Source organism: Triplophysa dalaica, chromosome 2 (genome assembly GCF_015846415.1).
Source record: "Triplophysa dalaica isolate WHDGS20190420 chromosome 2, ASM1584641v1, whole genome shotgun sequence".
Classification (NCBI taxonomy): Eukaryota; Metazoa; Chordata; class Actinopteri; order Cypriniformes; family Nemacheilidae; genus Triplophysa; species Triplophysa dalaica.
Window position 1 is genome coordinate 26,574,975 of NC_079543.1, and position 22,772 is coordinate 26,597,746.

Here is a 22,772-nt window from a genome sequence, read left to right on the forward strand (position 1 = left end):
GATGCCAAGTAGAAACCCTATTTAAAGTCAAAATGTCAAGTAAAACAGTTAGTATTTAACTACTGTATTTTAACTGACCCACATTGTGAAGGCATACAGCAAATAAAATTAGTTTTAGCAGCAAAAAAACTAAAACAATTTTTTTTAAACAAAATATCTTCTTTATGTCTTACTCTACTTATATTAAGATAAAAGTTTAAATAACTTTAACTTTGAACTTAAAATGTTACAAAATGAGTCACTTCAATTCAATGTAAACATGGAACACTCAAGGCAAACTTTGAGGTAGATCAACAACAGCATCTGTAATAAGTAATACCAACAAACCTTTATAACAGTAAACAAAAGCCTGACTTCTCCACCATGCTGAACGGCAGCATTTCTTTTGCAATGAAGTACGCTATTGCATGGGTTATGTCATTATATCGCTGTAGCAAAGTTCGATCGTAAGGAAGGAAGACGGGAACCGGCAAACATTTAAACATTTAATCAAAAAAATAACAAAGTAAAAAGACAGCCGGCAGCCCCTCACGGACGACTGCCAGTGAATAAAACATAAATACAAACATAAACATGTTCGGGGCGGGTCCTCTCTCATCGATGGTCCGGTCGGTTGTTCTCTTATATGCTCCCGACGATCTCCTATGTGATAAGAGATCTGTGCGCGCACAGCTGGCGCTCATTAACAGTTACTCACCAATCTCGAACCACAGTCTCTTAGTTCACAGTTTCCTCGCTGACGGCAGGCACGGCACTCATCTTGCACGTGTTCTAATGTCAACATGGCGATGACGCAACCAAACTGAGACTAACGCAACCCGGCAAATTAGATCTTATTGGTTGTTTGATTGTCAATTGTAGCACGCTCATGTAACAAAACATCTTATAGGCTGTTTAAGATCTTAGGACGTCACGGGCGTGCACATTTTAAGGAAATTATCTAGTTGTACCGTCGATAAATATCGATATCGTTTTGTCGCCCAGCCCTAGTAGAAACTGTAAGCGAAACATGAATTTTAAAGATATATTGTAAGATTTCCATTTTTGTTGATCGGCTTGCATGGAAACTACACTGTATAGTCAACACTTACACTTAAAACAAACAACTTCACTTTTACTTCTACCATGATTCTATAAACTTGCACTATTGCCTCATCATCCCCAAACAGAAAACGCATTAATTAGATTTTCCTCTATTCTTCTTTGCTTTTTCTCTGCAATACTGGAGCATGATATCTCGGTTGTCTCACTCTGCGTTTGCCTAAGACTATGTGTGAATGTGCATGTGCAAGCTTACCACAGATGAGATGTGGGTTATTTTTAGGCGCCGCCTGGCGAGGCTGTAAATGGAAGGCAGGGCGAGTTGCGAGGGCCAGTGTTGATGAGATCACGCACGGCCCCATCATTCCCCGTCCTATCGATCTGCCACGGCCCGAAGGGGGATTGTGTCTCTGGGTGCCGCCAGCTGGCCGGTCCCCTCCTGAATCAAAGCACCGGCAGGTGGTCATTTGTGTTGCCCCCTCTCCCTTCAGCCAAGTCTTACATTACAGATCAATGGCCGATCAGAGAACAGGCTGGATGAGTTTCACTTCTGTGCCTATCCGTCAGGGGGGTGTCATTGGAGTAAGTGGATATCTGGAGTCAGTCTGTGGATATCTAAGAGTACACAGTGTTTGAAATAGCTTTTGTTCAGACTTCTTTGTTATCTACTATGTTTTTCAACTAGCTATTTAGTCGCAGGTATGTCAGGAATGGCATGCTACAATGTATCACTTACTATGCAGATTTATTCAAAAAAGAAGTGTTGCAAAATAGTTTCGAAAACTGAGCTTGAACTATGTTTGTTGTATGCATTTTTAATGTGCGATAAACAACCAGAGAATGCTGTGAAAGAGACGGTTTATGACAAAGCACTGCATGCAACTTGACCTTCTATTATGCCAAACACATTATTGCAGGGATGCAAATAAATCACCCTCAACGCTGAAGCTAATTTGCCCAAATTGTTTGGTATAATTTACTATTTAAATGACCATTAAAATCACTTGAAAGGGGTACTTTAAGGTTAAATGCCTTTTGGCATTTAAAAAGCTTTCATTTAAAAAGGGCTGCGTATCATCAAAAGCTTCACAATTTGACTTATTGCAGTGCCAAGACCAAGATATGTGTGCTTGATTTTGAATTGAATTTCTTTAGATCAGAATTTAGCAACAGTATTATCTAGGGATGCCGATCTGTCAATTTTGGGCCGATAACGATAACCAATAATTCTTTAACTTTGGGAGCTGATAACCGATATACAGTATCTAAATATTAATATAAAATTGAGACTGAAACAAAGGCAAATAGTGGATACCTACTTTTATTGGAAAACATTCACTGCAGATAACAAGTTATTAATTAGTTCTCTTTTTTTACCCCTGAAAATCATGTGCCATGCCTACTTTACACTAGTTAACGATTATTTAACTTTCAAACTTTTCTGGTAAATTTTTTATTTATAGAACAAATGACAGATGTTTTTCCAGAGCAACCAAGAAAAATGTTCTTAATAGCCACATGTCTAACAGGTCTCAAGACAGAAGCATTCAGACAGTAGTCTGATTCAAATGATATACTTTTGTTCCTATATTTTATACATTCATAAATACTGTATCTACGTCCTGTACCTACAACAATGTTATGCTAATAGCAGAAATAAATGAACATGACAGAAGGACAGTTCTGTACTGGGTCTTAACTGTGAGCAGAGTGCAGTTGAAGAAGTTTAACCAGAGGAAATTTATTGGTTATAATATATCGGCCAATATTTTATTATCATCCGATAATGAAAACATATAAAATGACCAATTATCCCCCGATACCGAAATGGCCGATAATTTATTGTCCATCCCTTGTACACAGAATAGCTAGTGTTAGCTAAATTACCGAATAGCAAATAAATAATAAGTTAGATATACATTTATTTGTTATTTTGTATTTTAATCTAGCCAATCAGATGACATTGCTACTGCAGATTCAAATTAGATCAAAATATTCTATCGAACCTTAAAGTGATTGTAAACCCCAAAATAAAAATGATGTCATAACATACTCACTCACTTGCATTTCAAACTTTCTTTCTTAAACATAACACAAAAGAAGATATTTTGAAGAATGTTTGTAAGCGAACAATGGCGGTACCCATTCGTATTGTACGGACACGAAAGTCAATGTCTATCGTCGTTGTTCAGTACCAACATTCTTTAGAATATCTATTTTGGTGTTCTGCAGAACAAAGAAAGTCACAAAAGTTTGAAATTACAAGAGGGTGAGTAAATGATAATAGTTGTATTTATTTTGGGGTGAACTGTCTCTTTAAATGTGTCTGCCAAATAAATAACTCTAAATTGGATTCAGTGTAGTGAGGTCATGTGACAACAATGTAGCATACTACGTTTAAAATGTCTGATGTGCATACGCATTCACACACTCGAGAATAATGAGCAGTACTGTGCAGTATGCAGTATACAAGCACTTCATCTTGAGCACAGACAGTGTCTCTTTAAATGCACATGGTCCTGAATGGATGTCGATAGGGAGACATCACATGCCCCAGCAAAAAATTCTCCCATTCTTGAAATTGGAAACCCATTGTGCTCAGGTACCTGCCGCAGAGAAACAGGCCAGCACATTTTCCACTTTCTGAACTTTTGACAAATGTACCGGCATGGCGATCAACTACCTGACCTGACAAATAACCCTCTTCAACGGTTTTCAGAGAGCTTGTTGCCTTTCCCCTGCCAGCGGCCTTTAGCTCGGAGCGGGCGATGCTAAATCATCTCCCAAAAATTAATAGAGCATTTCTCTGTCAACCCGCTTAACATCTGTTTGCATTTGATCTGGATGGCTGTGCTGCATTTCTTCTAGGGCCCCTCATTCATTTTTATAACCAGCTTGTTTTATTAGCTTTGCTCTCTGTCAGCTGCGGGGAAGTTGCATTTCGATGCTAATTGGCGCGCCGCGTGACGGTATCCCCGCTGAGCCCTGTAGCACGCGGTGAGATGGAATAGGGGTATCTTCAGCTCGTTTCTCAAATCAGATTATCCTATATTAAACTTAATATAGTGGGACCCATAGACCGTCTCACATTACGTGCACCCATTGCTCGGTTTATGGTGGTCGTAAAACGTTGGGGCGCTGCCGTTCCATGTTATGATGGCTAGAGGGTGTGCTGGGACGGTAGAGGAAGTAACATGTTGTCACAGGTGCACAGATGCAGAAAAGATAATTGCGCACCGGGTTCGACTATAGGAGACAGATGTGTCAACGTCGCTGTCATAACAACTGATCCCGAGCCAGTTTTGTCACTTTACAGATGATAGATCGACGTCAAACTCACAGCGAGGAACAGGTCACAAATCAGCAGCGATGGACGGGCGTCGAAAAAAATGCCACCTACGTGACTGACAGTTAAGGGCCTTGTGTTTCTGGCTCTCATATTCTCAGCTGCGCTCGCTGCAGGGCACGTCACAGATGACTCACTTTATCAGTTTAAACCTCACAATGTTTGACAGTCGCTCATTCCACGACGTGGTGTGAGATGCCGGCAGGGGGTCTTCACTCGCTCGGTGGCGGCGCCCAGTGACATCAGATACTGTTGTATTTTCATGCTGTGCCAGGTTGAGCTGAAATAGATTTGTTCTCGATTTGACTGAAATATATTTCTTTTTTTACTTACTATTCTTAGAAGCTGTTTTAAAATTATTTGTTCCAAAAAGTGACTTGAGCTGTTTTTTCACTAAGATTTCCAGGCTCAAGCGTAAAGTGCTATACACAGCATTTGTGGCATAAGGTTGATACCCAAACAAAATAATTAGCTCAGTGCTATTATTTTAATAAAGGCTGTGTAAAATCTCAATTGATGGTTGAGATTATACCATAATTTTTTTGGCAATTTTTTTGCATTTATTAGTACAGAGGATGGGAAGCGAAGTGGATGAGAGAGAAGGGGTGAGGTCGGGAAAGGAGGACGAGCCGGGATTCGAACTCGGGTCGCCCGGGACACACTCGGCGCCATATGTCAGAGCACGAACCACTCGACCATAGGCTCGATTTTTTTGTAGTTACTAATATTATTTGACAAAATTTTGTCAGGGTGTGCATTATTTTCAAAGAATTCAACATACTCTCATAAAATCTTTCGTGCTTATACAAAGGGTTTGCAGAGATTTGTACTTGGACCTATGTGGCTTTCTGATTGCCACTGAAGACGGTCGAATGACCTTGAGTTAAATTTGCGGTTTGTTTTATACCGTAGCCTCTCGCAGATCAGGTGCGACCCGCACAGGGAATACAACATGAAATGTAAGCCATCTGTTGCCCAACCGAATGACACTCTTGTCTTTTTATTGCCCCGTTTTATGGCAAAACCGGGACGTTGAGTTTGGATTAAACATTCAAATTACAGAAGATTCGCTAAACATTCAAATTACAGAAATTTCGCAAATCTACAGAGAATCCTTTATTGCCGTTTTGTGATTGATTGGCATCAGACTGTTCAATGCGACCCAAGCTCTGCCGCAGATGCATTGAATTTGCCATTTTAAGTAGTAATCTCCCCGAATGTCACCACCTCAGGGCCTATTGGGTGAGCGGTATGAGAAAACGAGAATGAGAAAGGAAAGAAAAGAAAACATGGCCGTCGGTGGCTTTCTTTCACATTTTCCAAACGCATCACCTTCAAGAAAATATCTACCCCATTCATGACACGCGCATGCACCTCTCTGTCGGTTACATCCTGCCTGCCCGCTCGGACCCTGTCTGCCTTGGTTTCTGTCATATGTGTGACAGTTCAACACGGCCGGGCATGACACACTGGACTGCTGAAGCCCCGCGGCACGGTACAAAATCGATCCCTATCGTGTTGACGTGTGTACATGGGGCCCATACGGCTGCCGCCGTGCTGACATGTCATAGATATCATTATATGTCATAGATTGCGCTTTATTTCAGAAACACGCACGGATACACACACACCATCAGTGCTTCATTGCTTCATTTAAGTGACTAATCGCCCGTCAGATTAGGACACGGAGAGAAACTGCTTGCGTTTCTATCAAAGAGAAAACAACAGATTCTGCAAATACAAATATTGGTTTTGAACTGTGTGTTGTGAAAGAATGGTGTGTGTCGAATTTCTCTACCATATGGCTCCGAGTTGTACTGATGCTCTAAGATCAATACAGTCATGCACCAATCTGTAATTTCGAGCCTCTGCGTTTCTGTCAGTGGTTATTTGAGGCATTTAGATATTTGTAGGACTAAATGCTGAGTGACGTCTCGGGTAATATGAATTCTGCTATGCTCTGTTTACCTGTCTCTCCCGAAACCTTGAGTTCACTGCTGACATTAAAATGCTTTTAACGCCGAGAAGACGACACACGCTCTATTCATAAAATGACAAGCAAACAATATTGCCTAGCAACAGAAGCGCCGACGATCTGCCGTCATGATTCAAACCTGAGACGTTTATAGCCAGCGGCCAGTTTGTCTGAGATGAGATAGGTGACTGTTTTTATCATTTGCAAAAGGTTTGGGTCATGTAATGAAAAACATATGGGAGGATATAAAACATGGCATAATATTTGATCTAGGTGTTATTGCTTTTGCGCAAATAGGTGTGTGAAAAAGTGTATTAAAGAGACAGTCCACACAGTTGTATAGTAGCACTTAAATGCTAATCTGTTTAATACCTGTAATTTAATTTAACATGACATTTTTAAACCACTTTACAATTAATCTGGCTGGTCACTGTTTGACTGTATTGTCTAACCTTCACATGTGTGTCATGTAAATGTACGTTTTTCAAGCCTTTTGAAACCGGACAATTTGGTATGATTGGCTTAGGAAAGCATCATTTTTTGGATAGCAATGTGACATTCTTACCAGTGACAGATCAATTTCCCATTACGATGCCTCTGGAGGTTTGGCAGCATCAGAGAATTTGGTTTCCACTCTTGCATTGTGACTGCAGTACTGTTTAAAAACAGGAGTAGGAGTTAAGGATGTTAAGGATATCATACCATGATGAAGACATATTATAACATGAATCAAAATAACAACAAGTTAAACTGAAGAATGTGCAGCCCTTGTCATTTCTCAGCCAGTTTTATGGCACCAAAAACAATATGGATATATAGTCAAATCAAAATAAATTTTGATAGCACTTTTTGCATTTCATCAAAGCAGCATGAGAAAAAATACAAATAAAAACATGCTCAACACTCATAGAAAAGAAATGACCTTAAAAGTAATATGAAATAAAGAAAAAAAAAAAAAATAGACACATATACATACACACATGAAATGCATAATATATTATATGTTATATTATATATTACAATACCCATGGTAATATTGCAAGTCTTACAAAAGATGAGCTAGAGATACTTTAAATATATTATCAACACGGGAAAATAGAATTTAAAAACAATGTCATCGATTGCGCGATAAGCTTTCCAGGGAAAAAAGTTAGATGCCTATACGATTTGATAAAGTAACTATATTCAATACCTTTGTAAGTTGAAGTTTTCTAAAAATCATTCTAAATCTATTGAGAAATGCAGTATTCACACTAGAACTAGAACGTTAAAACCGAAACAAAATTAGGGATCACCCTACAGGATTTTTTTGGCGGATACCGATTTTAACAAACATCTATCGTCCGATATAGGTCAATTGTATAGTACTTTACAATACTAGGCAGCTTTTTCTGCATTCAAATAATTTTACCGAACATGAATTGGATCCAACATTTTAATAGAAGAACAAATTTAGATAAAAATAAATGAAGACAAAGTGACAATCTTCAAAGGGGATTTTTCCTTTCCAATATTTATTTTATTAACAACATTAACTCATTAAAATTTGACTTAACAACAACATTAACATTTGACTTAACATTGGACTTTTCTTTAATAAACTTATATAAAGTCTATTTCATTATTTTGCTCAGAGAAAAATGTTGGATTATTCAGACGTGTTACTATTGCCTACATGCAGTTAATTAATAAACCATTTGTGTATCCCTTTTCATGCTATTGCCGATATACCTATGGTGTTAAATTAATCCAATATCGTCCGATTAATATCGGTGGCCGATACATCGGTGCATCCCTAATAAAAATTGAATTGGCTAGTTCATTTATAATGTGAAACTGCGTAAATTAAACATAATATTATCTCAATTGGTGTGGATGCTAACATTGTTTTCGTTATAAATTATAATTCTTGGTGTGAACAGGCCTTTACTCTTGTCAAGACTTGACAAGAGTACATTTGAAGCATAGTACACTGAAAATGTTCATTTCAAACCCACCAAAAAAAACTTGTTTTACATGACATTACCGTTGAAACATCTTAATGCTGGAATCACAGCTTCTAAAACATTGATGCATAATCGTATTAAGTCGATGCTGTTGTTCTTTAGTCTGAAACATAAGAACCATCAAAAATGGAATAATCCAAGTGTAATGGCTAACTCTCTCTCCTTCTGTTTGTAGAGACCGTATTGCTCCACATAAAGCACTCTAACAAGCAATTCAGGGCAGGACTGTTTCTTCAGCTCTAGAGAGCTCCGGTCTAGCTTGTGCAATCAATCACAGTGCAAGCATCTATTTCTGAAGACCTGCTGAAGCAAATGATATGCAGTCTCGCTCTCAGTAGCCAGTTAACTGTCCAGAAAGAAGTTACAGCGATAACAAAATACATGTAGCGCTAACAAGGCAGATTGGGAATGATGATTTTATCTTTCTATTTAATTGCTTTCTAATTAAAACACTGACTGCATAATTTTATAAAACAACTTTGTTTTTTATTTCATTGTATACTATTCGAATACATGTTGATTTTCAACTCCTCATACATGAAACAAGCAGAACAAATTTCTGTTTAAGTCCTTCACAAAGTCCAGAACAAATTCACGCGATAGTTCGCCTAAAAATGGAACACAGAACTTCTGTTTGGGTTGTGCCCTTTAGAAATGATGTATGTTAAGTGCAATGTGTGGTACATTCTTATATTTAAAATTGTTTATGTTTATTGTGGAGAAAAGTAACGCATTTAGACAATTAGGACAATAAAAACTAATCTGTATCTTTTTCCATAGACGTGCTTGGAGTTGGAGCGCTATCTTCAGACGGAACCCAAGAGGCTCTCGGATCTTTTTGACGAGGAACTAGACGACATCCTGACCCCGTCCTACATGAAGGAAGACCCAGAGGAAGATCCATTAGACCCCGTCCTTCCCAACCTGAGCGAGCCCCCTAGCCCACCACCACCTCATCTTACCCCACGCAAAGAACCCCTCTCTTCCTCCTCCTCCACTCTTCCCTCCCCAGACATCACCTTAGGGGTCAACGCTGCCCAGCTGAACGCCGTCACCTCTCTAACACCTCCCTCGTCGCCGGAACTGGGGCGGCACTTAATCAAACCCATGCACACGCTCAGTGCCTCGCCCGACGGGACCCTCACGCTCAAGCTAGTGGCCCGAAAGGTGGGCTTGAGCACCGCCAAGCTGGTGGCGGCCCATCCCGTGCCGCTGTCTCCGCAGCATAGCAACAGCGGGACACAAAGCGATGGGGAACAGGGCGGGACCTGCTCTGTGGGAGCTGGCGAGTTGGCAGAGAACAAGAAGAGGGTCCATCGGTGCCAGTTCAATGGCTGTCGGAAGGTCTACACCAAAAGCTCACACCTGAAGGCACATCAGAGGACACACACAGGTGAGCACGTACATGGGGCCGTATATCGTGAATTCACAAGTTAATATTGTTGTTTGTTGGTATATTTAAAAGAAAATTATTACATTTGAAATGTTGAGTTCAGGACGGTCAGGAGAATGTGATGGTTCTTATGATTTAAGTTTTTTTTTATGATGCCTGCTACACATCTTGCATCTGAGATCAGTTTTATTTGTTACGCTTGTGACACATTTTCGTCTCAGGAGCCTGATTTACAGAAGAACAGGACACATTTCGGAAGTGTTTTGGTGTGACAGCCTGAAGAACAACAGACTGTAGATTTACCAAAAGTGAAGAAAACACTAATTGGAGGTGTTTGAAAGGAAAACATCACTTGTGTTGGGTTAGGGATTTAAACAAAACCTTTTCACAAAAGGCACGTTACTTATCATGCACCATTTGTGCCACGGATATGATTGATACCTCAAATTATATGGCTGCTTGAGGAGAGGTGTGCTTTTATTTTTCTAAATGATTAGATTTATGATTTATGGGTAGCGGAATAGAAAATAGACAAAAGGTGGAATTACATAGACTTGGGTTGATAGGGGAAGCGATGAGGTATGTGATGTGCCAACACTTGTCGGGCTGAAAATATGAAAACATGCAATACAGGGTTTTCCTGGCTCAAAATGAGATGGAGGTGGTGCGACGTATGTGTTGGCCTTCCGTCCCTTTAAGTGGCTAAACAAAACACTTTTTAACAAAGATTTTATGAAAATTACAACTAATAAGTCACTAATAAATAACTCATTTACATTTAGTCATTTAGAAGATGCTTTTATCCAAAGCCACTTACAAGCAGTGTTGGATGTAACTAGTTACTAAGTAATTAGTTACTGTAATTTAATTACTTTTCCCTTGAAGAAGTAAAGTAAGGGACTCATATGTTTTCTGTAATTTAATTACAGTTACTTTTGATGTAATTAAACTAAATACTTTGTGAAATATATGCCATGCAATAGTGTAATTGACATCACAATTCAAAGTCTCAATTTAAAATCTGTGCTTTAATGTATAATTCTCACATTTGTAATACTATGATCAGTTAATAATATTATTTATTTGAATGAATTAAATAAGCCGTTTCATGTCTATCCTTGAATCACTGAACTAATCAAGGTTGACGTAGGACATAGAAAGTAATAAGTAATGAGTAACTAAATACTTTTTGGACAGAGTAATTTGTACAGTAATCTAATTACACTATTGAATATGTAATGAGTAACTAGTAATTAATTACTTTTTCAGAGTAACTTACCCAACAATGCTTACAAGACAGTTCAGTGAGCAACAAAACATTACATTTATTCACCCGAACAGAAAATTTTAATGCAACCTTTTTATCGTTTTCAACTAACTCTTCAGCCCATAATTAACTAAATGAGCAAAGTTCATTCACATCCTACATTCTCTTGTGGTTCACAGAGCTTTGAATGAATCGCTGATCTATTACATTCTGTTTAAACGTTCTGTTTAAAATTTGTCTGCGAGTCGTTCAGATCACAATATGTATTCATACTTGCAAACTTGCTGTGTACAGTATAACACTGATTCAACGAGCCAACTTCAAAGCTAAAAACATTAAAATGATGTACAGCATGCTAATTTAAGAAACCTTTTCAATAAATTGTACGTAATACACAGGAACAGCCAATATAGCTCCTCAGCTCTTCTACTAAGCTCTTCTACTGAACTCTTCAGCGCTTCACTGTGCTGATAACGAAACAGCGCCTCCATCGTGACGTAATGCCGCAACTGCAGTTACAAAAGACAGTTTTTTTAATGCCTGCAGTGTTTTTTTGTGAAGATACTCGACATAATTTAGCAGGGAGTCGGAGGTGGCACGAAATATGACTGGGGCGGCCGCCTCCAATTATTTATGCAGGAAAAACCCTGCAATAGTATGATAATAATTGACTTTGCATATTCCGCAGGTACACGATGAAGTATTTTAACGAAAAAAATTAAGCACTCCAGCTATTAAGCAATGACATGAAGTGTGTTCAGAAACACATTTCCTCAATGCTATTTCACACAATAACCAAAAAGCTAAAGTAATTAATGCCAGCCCATGCCATCCTGTCTGTTCCACCACCTTGGTCACAAGCGTTTTCTCAAGGTTGCAACAGTACTTCCTCAGCAAATCTGAACGGTGCAGGAAACGGCCATAATTCTCTGTCTCTTCGATCTCAATCCAAAAGCACTCAGACTGCTGTCTCGAAGCTGTCCGCCGAGTGAATAACTGCAGCGTGATGGATAGACTGGCCGGAATGAGACGTATTCGCCCGTATATTTTCCTACGTCTGCTCTACGACAGTTCACGCACCGAAGCGGTTCCCTGGCGCTCAGAACTTGAACACACAACGCAGCAACGGCTCCCTTATGAAGCATTAGAAAATATTCGAGACGTATTTATTATGACATGAGGATTAGATAAGCAGGACTCTGGGAAAATGATACAGGTGGAAACCATGTGAATCCCCCAAAATGCTTGTGAGATGACAAGAAACAAAACTGACTGAGGTTTATACAAATATACACTATTTAGCAATGCACGGTGTGTCAAAATATAATAACTTTTCGTTTCTGACTTCACCAAGCATTCTTATTTCTCAACCCATCCAACAACCTGTCTTTTAGAAACCATGTTGGAGCAAATCCCTTCCAACATGTTCCCAATAAATAACCTATTTCACTAAAATATGAAATTACGGGAAAAGTGAGTTTGGTCGTGAATACCATTGTGATATTATTATAGTGTTTAATTGCAGACTTTGATACTGTGTTTACTCTTTAATGTTTGCTACTAAAAAGGATATTGCTTCAGCAATATTAGGGACATTCTTCCCCAGTGATTACTGTGTCGCGCCTGTCAACAAATAAAGGAAGCACTGTAATTCCTGATGGCGAAAAGATTCGGCAATTCATTTGCAATTAGCGAAATCCTATTTCTGAGGCATTATTACCCCGACAAATTCCACGATTGAGATTTGTAAAGAAAATGAAGGAGTGAATGGAAATGACATTGCCCTCTGGAGCGTTTTATGAATGGCGAATGAGATAAGACAGGTTTCGAGGGAATCGGCAGAGATGTGAGGGGGCTGAGGAGAGGAAAGTTGTGGCACTCATTTCCACTTTGTTCCTCGCTCTAAGATCCATTATTACAAAGACTGATTTGGAAAACTCTGAGAGCGGAGATGGGCAGAAAATGGCTTTTTGCCGGGTGCGGGCAACAGTTCCCGAGCTCATAACGACTCTCCCTGTCTCCAGTTTAACTGAGAAAATTTAATTAACTGAGACTCAGGCACCTGTAAGGCTGCTCGGAGAGAGAAAGTCTAGGCGAGTGCGTGTATGTGTGATGGGGGTGGGGAGTTGCCAGGCAACTGGTGTGTCTCCGAATGGGACTCTATAATTGGGAACGATTCTTTGGTATCGCCGCTGGTTTCGGCTTACAGCGCTAGCCCTGTCCGTGCGCTTTCATTCCCACGAGCGGATGCACATGCACCTATATCTACCAGTACATACATGTATCATGTAACATCCTGGTTGCCAGGCAACTGCATCCTCCCCTGCCAGTATGAGCTGTAATTGGCTGGTGGCACAGAGGGACAGACGATGCCAGATCGAGCCGGCTCCACTGCTGCCTCCTACAGTACGCTCCTGCCCGGTTGCTAAGCGACAAACATGCATCCGTGCATCCCTGACATATAATTGGTTGGTGCTGCGGTCGTAGCACGCACAGGTCTTAACCTGTCCTGTTTAATGTGGCTAACTGAAAGTGCGTATTAGCACTCGGAAAACGATCTATATGTTGCTGTTTTTTTTATTTAAAAAAACGGTGAACATCATGTAAAAATGCATGGTCTTAATGCTAAACTTGCCTGGAGCCAAATGCGTACACAGGTTTGTCAATAGGAAAGTGGTTTCAGAGGCAGCCTATAGGAAGGAATAAACAAAATAATCAGATCTCTTTAATATTTAAGTTGTTTCTCCTGCAGGCCAATATAAAAATAAATGGGAAAATATTCTTAAAGGGACAGTTCACCCAAAAATAAAAATTCCCACCAAAAGTGAGCTGTACCGCGCCATACCGTGCAGTACTATGTAGTGGAAAAGCGCCAAAAGAGAAACCACTAACCAATACAGTATTATATTGCTAAGAAAAGATCTGAATACAAACCATTTCTTTCGTAAAATGGTACAACCTGGAACGTGTATTTAAATGTGTAATTTTGGGGGGGATCTATTTGACAGAAATGAAATATAATATACATAAGAATGTCTTCAGAGGTGTATAAAGACCTCACACAATGAAGGGTTATATTTGTATTGCCTTCGTGTTGTTTCAACAGTAGTCGTAAACGAAGAAACTGCTCTGCAGAGCGCGTTTCGTAACCACATTATCTCCTTCGGCAAAGAAGCGACATCTTAGTCCTGTGACAGCCACCGTAATGCTTTCGAAAGGGAGATGTGAGCGGTTGGTTCCGTTTCGCAACCTCACCACTATATGCCACTACATTTCATACACTGGACCTTTAAAAAAGTATATTTAAAGAATTGTATTTATTGTTTTAAATATCAATCATTTGAGCACACAGCAAAATCATACAGTTTTGTGAGAGTACCTCTGTTAAGTGAATATAAAATCTGTCTTATTTTACACTCAAATAAAGGCGCACTCTTGTTTTGGGAGATTTGTGGCTATCAGGAGCAGTGTAGACAGGGCCAGCTGGTTGACAGTAAATATGAGGTTCCTCTCCATTACCCATCATTACTACTCCAATTATCACCTCACTCAGAGATCCAAATAAACTCTGCCTGCCCCTCATTCATACTGTACACCAAGTGCCGCTAATGAACAAGCCAACAGATTCCTACGCATCACAACGCTCCTGCAAGGCGGCACCCATCCCCAACACAAAATACACAACATGGAAAATGGGAACGCGTTCATTTCCATCTGTTAAACCCAGTAAGTTCTTACTGGAAACTCGGGTAGTGCACACATCTGTGTGCCCTGATGACGATCATGTATTTCATAAACTCCAATTGTGTCAACGCTTTTCCGATAGGCTAATCAACTTAAAACAAATGAATTAGACGGCTGGCTGGACCAAGTCGTTGATTTCAGGGTCCCTTGGGAGAAAACGTGTTTTAATCAGGTGTGTGTCTGTTTTTGTGTCTGCGTCAGGGGAGAAGCCGTACAAGTGCTCATGGGAAGGCTGCGAGTGGCGTTTCGCGAGGAGCGACGAGTTGACGCGGCATTACCGCAAACACACCGGGGCGAAGCCTTTCAAGTGCAATCACTGCGACAGGTGAGGTTCAAAATACCACACGTTTACCTTTCTGATTTATTTCTAGTGTCCTGCAGTATGAATGCAATCCTTACAACTGTATACTGAATGTCTCAGATAGTTGTTTGTGCAGTTTTTGAATTAATTTAGATACTACGTAATGTATTTAAATATTACAAAGTATATATGTCACCCTGGAAGATTATTTAGGTCCTCAGAAACATATTTGGACACTTAAGATTAAACATAAAAAACAAATTGCTTTATAAAATATAAAATATAAACCAAGTGACATTTAATATGTTTTCAAGAAAAGCATTTCAAAAGTTTTGATAGGTGTCAAATGATAAAACAGTAGATATATTGTTACCATTGATGACAAAAAGTGTTTTGTTACTTTCTGGTTGTCTAACACTGTGGAACAAAGGTAATATAGCAAACTCCACCAGTGCTGGGACACCTGTGTGAACTTAAAGGGAACAGACTTCCAACCACGAAAACATCAGTTTAACATCATTGTGTTTAATGTAAATTTAGAAACGGCTCAGACATTTTGTTCTGAATAAAAGGCCGTAGTATCACTGGTTTAAAGATGCTGCTTCGTTTTGCCCACTGTAAATATATATATTAAAACAAATTGTTTTCACAAATTTGTTTTTAATTACCGTTTCATAATAGAAAGATGATTTTTATTGATGGAAACATATCAGCGGCTGCTCAAAAACAACAAATATATCAGCCTCATTTAGGTCATGTAACATCTTTTAGGGATTTGGAGAATTCTCTTCTGCAATCTGATTTATAAAGTAAACATAACAAAATCTAACACAGGTGTCCTTGGGTCTAAAAACTGGATGAATACTCTCAAAGTTTCATAAATTTGTAATCTCTAAGATCATCCACCTGTCACCTGTGCCTGGTGGACCTAGGATAAAAAACATCTGCTATTTCAACAATGGATGACTTATATTAGCTAGGGTCTCATAAATAAGCTTCCAAATTATAAGTGATGAGTGATAGTTACTGTTTCAGGTCTCAAGTAACTGTTCCAAACTTTGGGTATCATTTTTTAATAACCTTCCAGTGCTGTGCTGGTCCTATAAGCAGTCTGACGTCTCTCATCCAATCAGATTACAGGATCGGAACTAACTAAAAAGAAGGTGTACCCTACCTGCCACAGAAATGTTTTTATAGGACGACAGCAAATACACACAATTTTACATTCAAACATTTATATAATGGTGTAAAAACAACTATTGAAATTTCAACCCAAAAACAAATGAATGGATTACTTAATTCTAATGGTCCCATTTACTAACTAAAATGATTAGATGTTCTAATGCTACATATGAGAGAGAGAGAGAGAGAGAGAGAGAGAGAGAGAGATAACAAAATAGGAGACTGTTTATTGTAGATTTGCCAGGTGATCTTCAATATGATGTGACTAAAAGTAATGGTCCAGTTTTGGAAAAATCACTTTTTACTGAAAAAGTTTCACTTAAAATATCATTCAAGCAGTGTATGGTAAGTTCCTCTGAAAAAGTAATTAATAACCAGTGTCTAATTACATGTTTAATCTCTCCAAAAAGTATTTAATTACTTATTATTACTAATTACTTTCTATAGCCTACATCAACCTTGATAAGAATAGATTCAAGGACAGACATGAAACAGCTTATTTAATTAATTCAAATAAATAATAAATAACTACATAAATTATTCTTATTAACTGACCAAAGTATTACAAATGTGAAAAGGATAAAATAAAACATAAATTTTAAAGTTAGATTTATAATTTTGATGTAATTTCCACTTTAGAATATATTACACAGAATTTAGTTCAATTACACCAGAAGTAACTGTGATTAAATAACAGAAAAAATAAGAGTAATCCCTTACTTTACTTTTTCAAGAGAAAAGTAATTAAAATACAATAACTAATTACTTAATTATGTGTTACACCCAACACTGCAAGCAAGCTACTGTCATGCTACTAAAAATTTGCTTCTACTTTTAGTTTGTTACCCCCTAACACCGGCCCACAAAATATCGACATTAGGCTGTGTAGCAGATGACCTTTAAAAGTCCCAATTGTACCGCCAACTAAAAATCATGTCTTTGGGTTTCGCAACCGTAGCTTCTAGTTGAATTATTACTTAACCTAAATATTCAGGCTAGTTCTAACAAAAATGAATGCAAGTGAATCCTTATACACTCCACACATGCTCCTACATGCTAAAATAACACCAATTTATGCACCACAAGACTTTTATTACATGAACCGTCAATCCACACCTCCATTCAGGCCCAAAGCTTATCATGTTTCCAAGAGAACTAGACTTATAAAACATTTTCAATTTTGCCGTAATGCCTGCAAGACGCTTGCCTTCTGGTATTGACCGAGAGCGTCAACCTCTGGAGCGAATCTTAGCTCGTCTTAGCTTTGATGTATAAACAGGTCCTTCATGCTTGTTAGACCTGCGTATCTCACTTAAGCTCAGCCCCTCCCACCCCTGTCATCCTGGCGGCTCGAACACCTTGGGGATTCCATCTTGCTGTTGTCAGGGGAGCCCCGGATTACCATAACAATGACAGAGTTGACGGTAACATTGGAGAGTAGCATGCGGCGGTGCACCCTTCCTCGACCGAACAGTAAATACAGTAGAGAGAGATGCTAGACCCGTACTCTCGACCCTCAGGCCTCTTCTTAATCCGTCCCGACCGTGTCCGGACCCCCTGTCGGGACAGAGGGTGGGGGTGTCGAAGAGGGTGGAGGTACACCAGCTGGTTTGGTGCCTCCTGGCAGTGACTTGATCTACCATCTGTCCGATCCTGCCAAAAAATACACCCCTTGATTTCCCTATTGGTGTCCATCCCAATTCCACCAACAAACCTTATAATTCCAGGACAGGTGAGAGATTGCGTGAAAACATATGTCTCAGGGATGGGTCAAGGAGTCTGACAATTGGCTAGTCTAGTCTAGTTAGGGATGTCAACTTTACTTAATCTTTTAGATGAAATATGTGAGGATTAAGGTGGTTTTAATAAATGCAATTAATAGCAATAGTCCTATTCTGTCAGGATAATAGATCCCTTTCAGAGACTGTAACGAAAAACAAGTGCAGTAGTGAAAAATGCCTTTATTCATTAGGCAGATGCTTTTATTCAAAGTGACTTGCAAATAAGAAAGCATTCAACATTTTGCATTAAATTTAAGCAAGAAAAACGGTATTCCAAGGTATATAATGTATACGCTGGTGCGCATACCATGTAAAATATACCGCGGTATATATTAAACTACCTTGATATAACCTTACCATGCACCATCTGAATCTTGTTTCTTTCACCCGCAGGTGTTTCTCTCGATCTGACCACTTGGCGTTGCACATGAAGAGGCACATCTGAGGAGGAAGAGGACGAGACAAAAGGCGAGGTGGAGGATGAGACAGAGAGGAGGTAGAGAAAGAGAGGGATTGCGGGAAAGAGCTGGATAAACCTCAGGCTGTTTACCTGGCCCAGCAGAGCGGGCCCCTGTGAGAGACCGATAGAGGGCCGTTATCGATGGACCGTCATTGGATGTGCTTAAACAGGTCTTGAGGTTTGGTTGGCAAGATCCAAGTCACGTCTGGGATCGGACTTTGCTAACTGTGTGGACATTTTATCTGATCAACTGTGCGGACTATACTTTAATAGGTATTTGCTTAATAATCAAAGCATCTGTTTCTACTTCTAAGGCTTTCCTACATCTCCAAGATACGATTCATTTTTGTCTATTTAAAGTGCATCGTATGCATTATTGTGACAAATTGACGGAGGTCAGTACAGTTTGGACATCAAGTTGAGAAGCGAATCCATTGGAGAATGCTTTGGAGATGTTCCGTAAATGGATTTCTGAGGCACATTTATTTGTTTTTCCATTTCGAGCAAGGATTATGTTTCCGTCATGATCCCGCCAAGATCTAAAGGGGAACGGGGAAAATGGATTTAAATGGCGACAACGTGGAGTTTTGTTTTTCTGCTCAAATGTGAATCTGATTGGACGCAGCGGAGGAATCAGTCTCACCTTCTACATACGTGGACAAACCTCTCTCTTTCGAGTCCCGCCCTGCCAACCAATAGCTGCGCAGCGACACTTTGAGACTTTTTTAAAGGAAAAATTAAGGAAGAGATCTTTTTGATTGGTGACTGGGTTATATAATTCGTAAGGCTTTTTTGCGTTTCTCCTGTGGATGTGTACAAAATAGAAAAAAAAGAAATGAAATGGACCAAAAACTGCCATATGCACAAGCAAAGAACAGAGGATTCCACACTGGCACAGACGGCAATTGTGGGACTTCATTTCTAATAAACGCAAACTTTTAGTCGCTATAAAAGAAAAGCAGTTATGTTGTTGCACACGTTTTGAGCATTCCTCAACTTTATTTATGACCCTTGAAACTTTCTCTCATACCCTGGAATTTTAGCATGAAAAGCGAAGTGGTTTCGTTACAAACTTGGCAACCGAATACGGACCATTTTAATCAAGATGGCAGAGGTTTGCGATTAAAGTTTCAATTTGTAAACGAATCAAAATATGTCCATACAAACCATCTAGACAGATATTTTCCATGATTTTAGTTTGGATGAATGAAAGCGTTTTACTGTAAGAAAGGTGTCCGTTGTGTATTTAAGAGTGAACATAGTTTTGCTGGTTCAACAATTGAGATTTCACAATTACGACGCATCTGCTCTTGTAGACTTTTAGTGGGGTTACCGGTTTTTTATTTTTTAAATTACCGTATGCCTTTTTTTGCAGGTTAAAAATGGCTGTACAGAAAAAATTGTAAAGCAAAACGAGGCTTAAAATACGTACAATCAATTGCGGGATCGAGCACTTTTCAAGAAAAGTGTTATTGAATGTAAGGTTGTGTCATTCTGGACGGCCCTGCAGCTATGCAATCATCCAGGCAGCTGTAAGGCTCAATCTGCCCGAGACAGATCCTGCAAACATGTGAATTTAAAGGGACAGTTCACCCAAAATATCTGTCATTATTTACCCTCCCATCATTCCAAACCTAGAACACAAAGGAAAATCCAAAGTGCTGTTTACCCTACGATGAAAATAAGAGGGTTCAAAGATGTCAAAAAAGCACCATAAAATAAGTCTAAACCATTTGTAAGCTATATTCCAACTCTTCCACAGCCAAACAATAGCTTTGTGTTAGAAAAGAAAAATTTACACCATGTGTGCTACAAATATGGCACTTCACAGCAGGCCTTCACTAGACACAAGACACTTAAGGACCAATGGCGTCAAAACTCTCATGTCTTAACTTTTATGGTGCTTTTTTGGGACGCAATTTTTAAGTTCCCTATTACTTTGACAACATCAATGTTTCTTCATAGTGATTTGGAGTGTAAGGACAGAACTTCATTTTTAGTTGAACTATCCCTTTAAGGGAGATCTGTGGCGGAAGCCAATTGGTACATCCGTGAGAAGACAGTAGGTGTTGAATGAGGCCCATATATGAAAATGTATAAAATAAGCACAACAAACTCATATTAATTTTTTTTAACCATTGCATACAACGCATTGTATATTAACATCAACGTTGATCATATTGACGCTTCTAGGGTTCAAGGGAAATGCAACAACAGAATCAAATTTAACGTTTTTTTTTTAAACAGCGTAAGCTTGACATATTTCGATGAACCGAAGAACGGTTGTTTAAAAATGAATATTCAAAAAAAAAAATCAGACATTTGTAAGCATATCTATCAATATAATAACACCATTAGGTGTTATAAAATGGGGGATATCCGTGTCTCAAACCGCGCAGTCATCTCTAACATTTCACACTCGTCTTACATGGACCAACGGGAGAAAAATTTGACAGAAAGGCAGTATGGGAAATGAGGATCGAATTGGGCTCCCCCAGCAGCGGCCACCCTGGCCGCCCCCTCAATGGGGTGGAACGGAGTGGCACCACACCGGAGTCGCATGCCGCGCTTGTGCTGACCACGAGATCTTATCACAACTGCCCGACACAGTCAATTTCACCCGTGTAGTCAGGTGTCAGCTTACCTCCTTCTCCGTCTGCATTTGCTCCACGAGAAACAGAGACCCGAGGTGGACGAGACCCGGGGCAGCAGAGTCACGCATATCCAAATAACTTGGTTTTCCTGTGGGATTTTATTGAAATATTTACATTTTGTAGTCGAAAGCTTTTCAAATGTTGTTTGTTAAAAGCAAGCGAAACATGAAACATGACAAGCAAGACGTCATTTAATCACACATATTTGGTGTCACCTAATTACGGAGATGATGCGAGATTTTCACATGCTTGACGGTTTAATTTACTTAGTCAAAACAGGAAAATAAACAGGAACAGAATCGTGGCATAAATCATCCGTGAACCCATCCAGGTCATATTTCAGTAAAACGTTACTTTTGCTATAAGAAAACGAAGTCGATTTTTTTGCATTGCGACACTTTACTATTATATAAAAAACTACTAATACAGAATGTAATTTTTATCACATTGAGAAAAGTAAGATAAAAAAAATCTAAAGTAAATGACCTAAAAGCATTAAAATCTGAAATGTGATCTGGACGTGTGTCCCCCCCAAAAAAGATTAATGTTATAAACCAGTATTCATACTACAAATCGAGCTCTTCATATATACTGTATGTATATGCTGCTGTGTATGTATATATGCCATTTCACTTGGTCAACAACCCTCGACGTTCGCTTGTACTTTACCTGATGGATTTCTGACCATTTGTTCACTCTTAAGTGCATCTTTCTTTTCTGCTAAATTCAGTCTTTAAAATCCTCCGGAAGGACCAATTTTGGACGTTACCTGGCAAAAAGCGGCTAATGAGTTTGTCTTAATGGTCCTGTTAAACCCCGCAGAGAGCTTGTTCTCTGCTCTTTTGGACTTGTTTTATGTGCACTGTCTTTAGTTTCTCTCGAGTGTGTACGAACCTTCTGCCTTTCGCCCACTTAAACAGCAGCGACAACTTGCTGACCTCTTCGCTCGTGGGATCTTGCAATTATTTGTAATTACCGACGCACTCTTGCAGGTACATTTTTACACAGTAAAATTGCAAACTTACACCTTAACGACAAGCTGAGATGCTAACGACAATGCAGGGAACATTAAATTAGGAGTTCACCGCGATTCCATGTTTCATATCTCGTGACGGTACGTTTAGTCAGTTTTACAGGTTTGTGCGTTATTTTCGGATTGAAGCATTAGTTCGTACGTTCACATTAGCAGCTTCTCACTGTGCGCTCACTATTAAAGCGTTGTGTTTTCGTCCCGTTCCACTGCTCAAAACGCTGTGCTAATAGCTTTCAAATAAATGGTACGACGACGATAAACAGAGTGATTTCCGATGTTCGTTGCACTTGTAGTGTAGTTTTCCGGTTAAAGCCTTTCTACCGCATTTCCCGCTGTAAATTAACTCTGATCCGTAGGCTTTCTGCAGGCATTTCACGCTTTCCACTTTGCTCCGATATTTATGCTCTTCTTTTTGGTTTTGTTTTGTTTGCTGTAAAAAGTGTTTGCATATATTATTTGTATTATATGATGTTAGTACGACAATGTTCTTTATTAAGGAAAAAGGAAAAAGAGTTTATTTTTGTTACTGGTTTGTTTCATAATTCTTTTTTAAATTGGTATTGTAATATATCTATGCAAGAACTGTTAA

The 22,772-nt window shown here is 39.1% G+C and overlaps 1 protein-coding gene across 1 annotated transcript in view; it reads left to right on the forward strand.

Moving 5' to 3' along the window:
* klf7a (Kruppel like factor 7a) overlaps positions 1–22,772 on the forward strand; it is a 35,760-nt gene extending 12,988 nt beyond the window's left edge. The window contains exons 2-4 of the mRNA XM_056738377.1: positions 9,149–9,761; positions 14,974–15,097; positions 18,430–22,772. Of these exons, the coding sequence (XP_056594355.1) occupies positions 9,149–9,761; positions 14,974–15,097; positions 18,430–18,481 (789 nt within the window). The 3' untranslated portion in view covers positions 18,482–22,772. The remainder of the gene's footprint in view (positions 1–9,148; positions 9,762–14,973; positions 15,098–18,429) is intronic.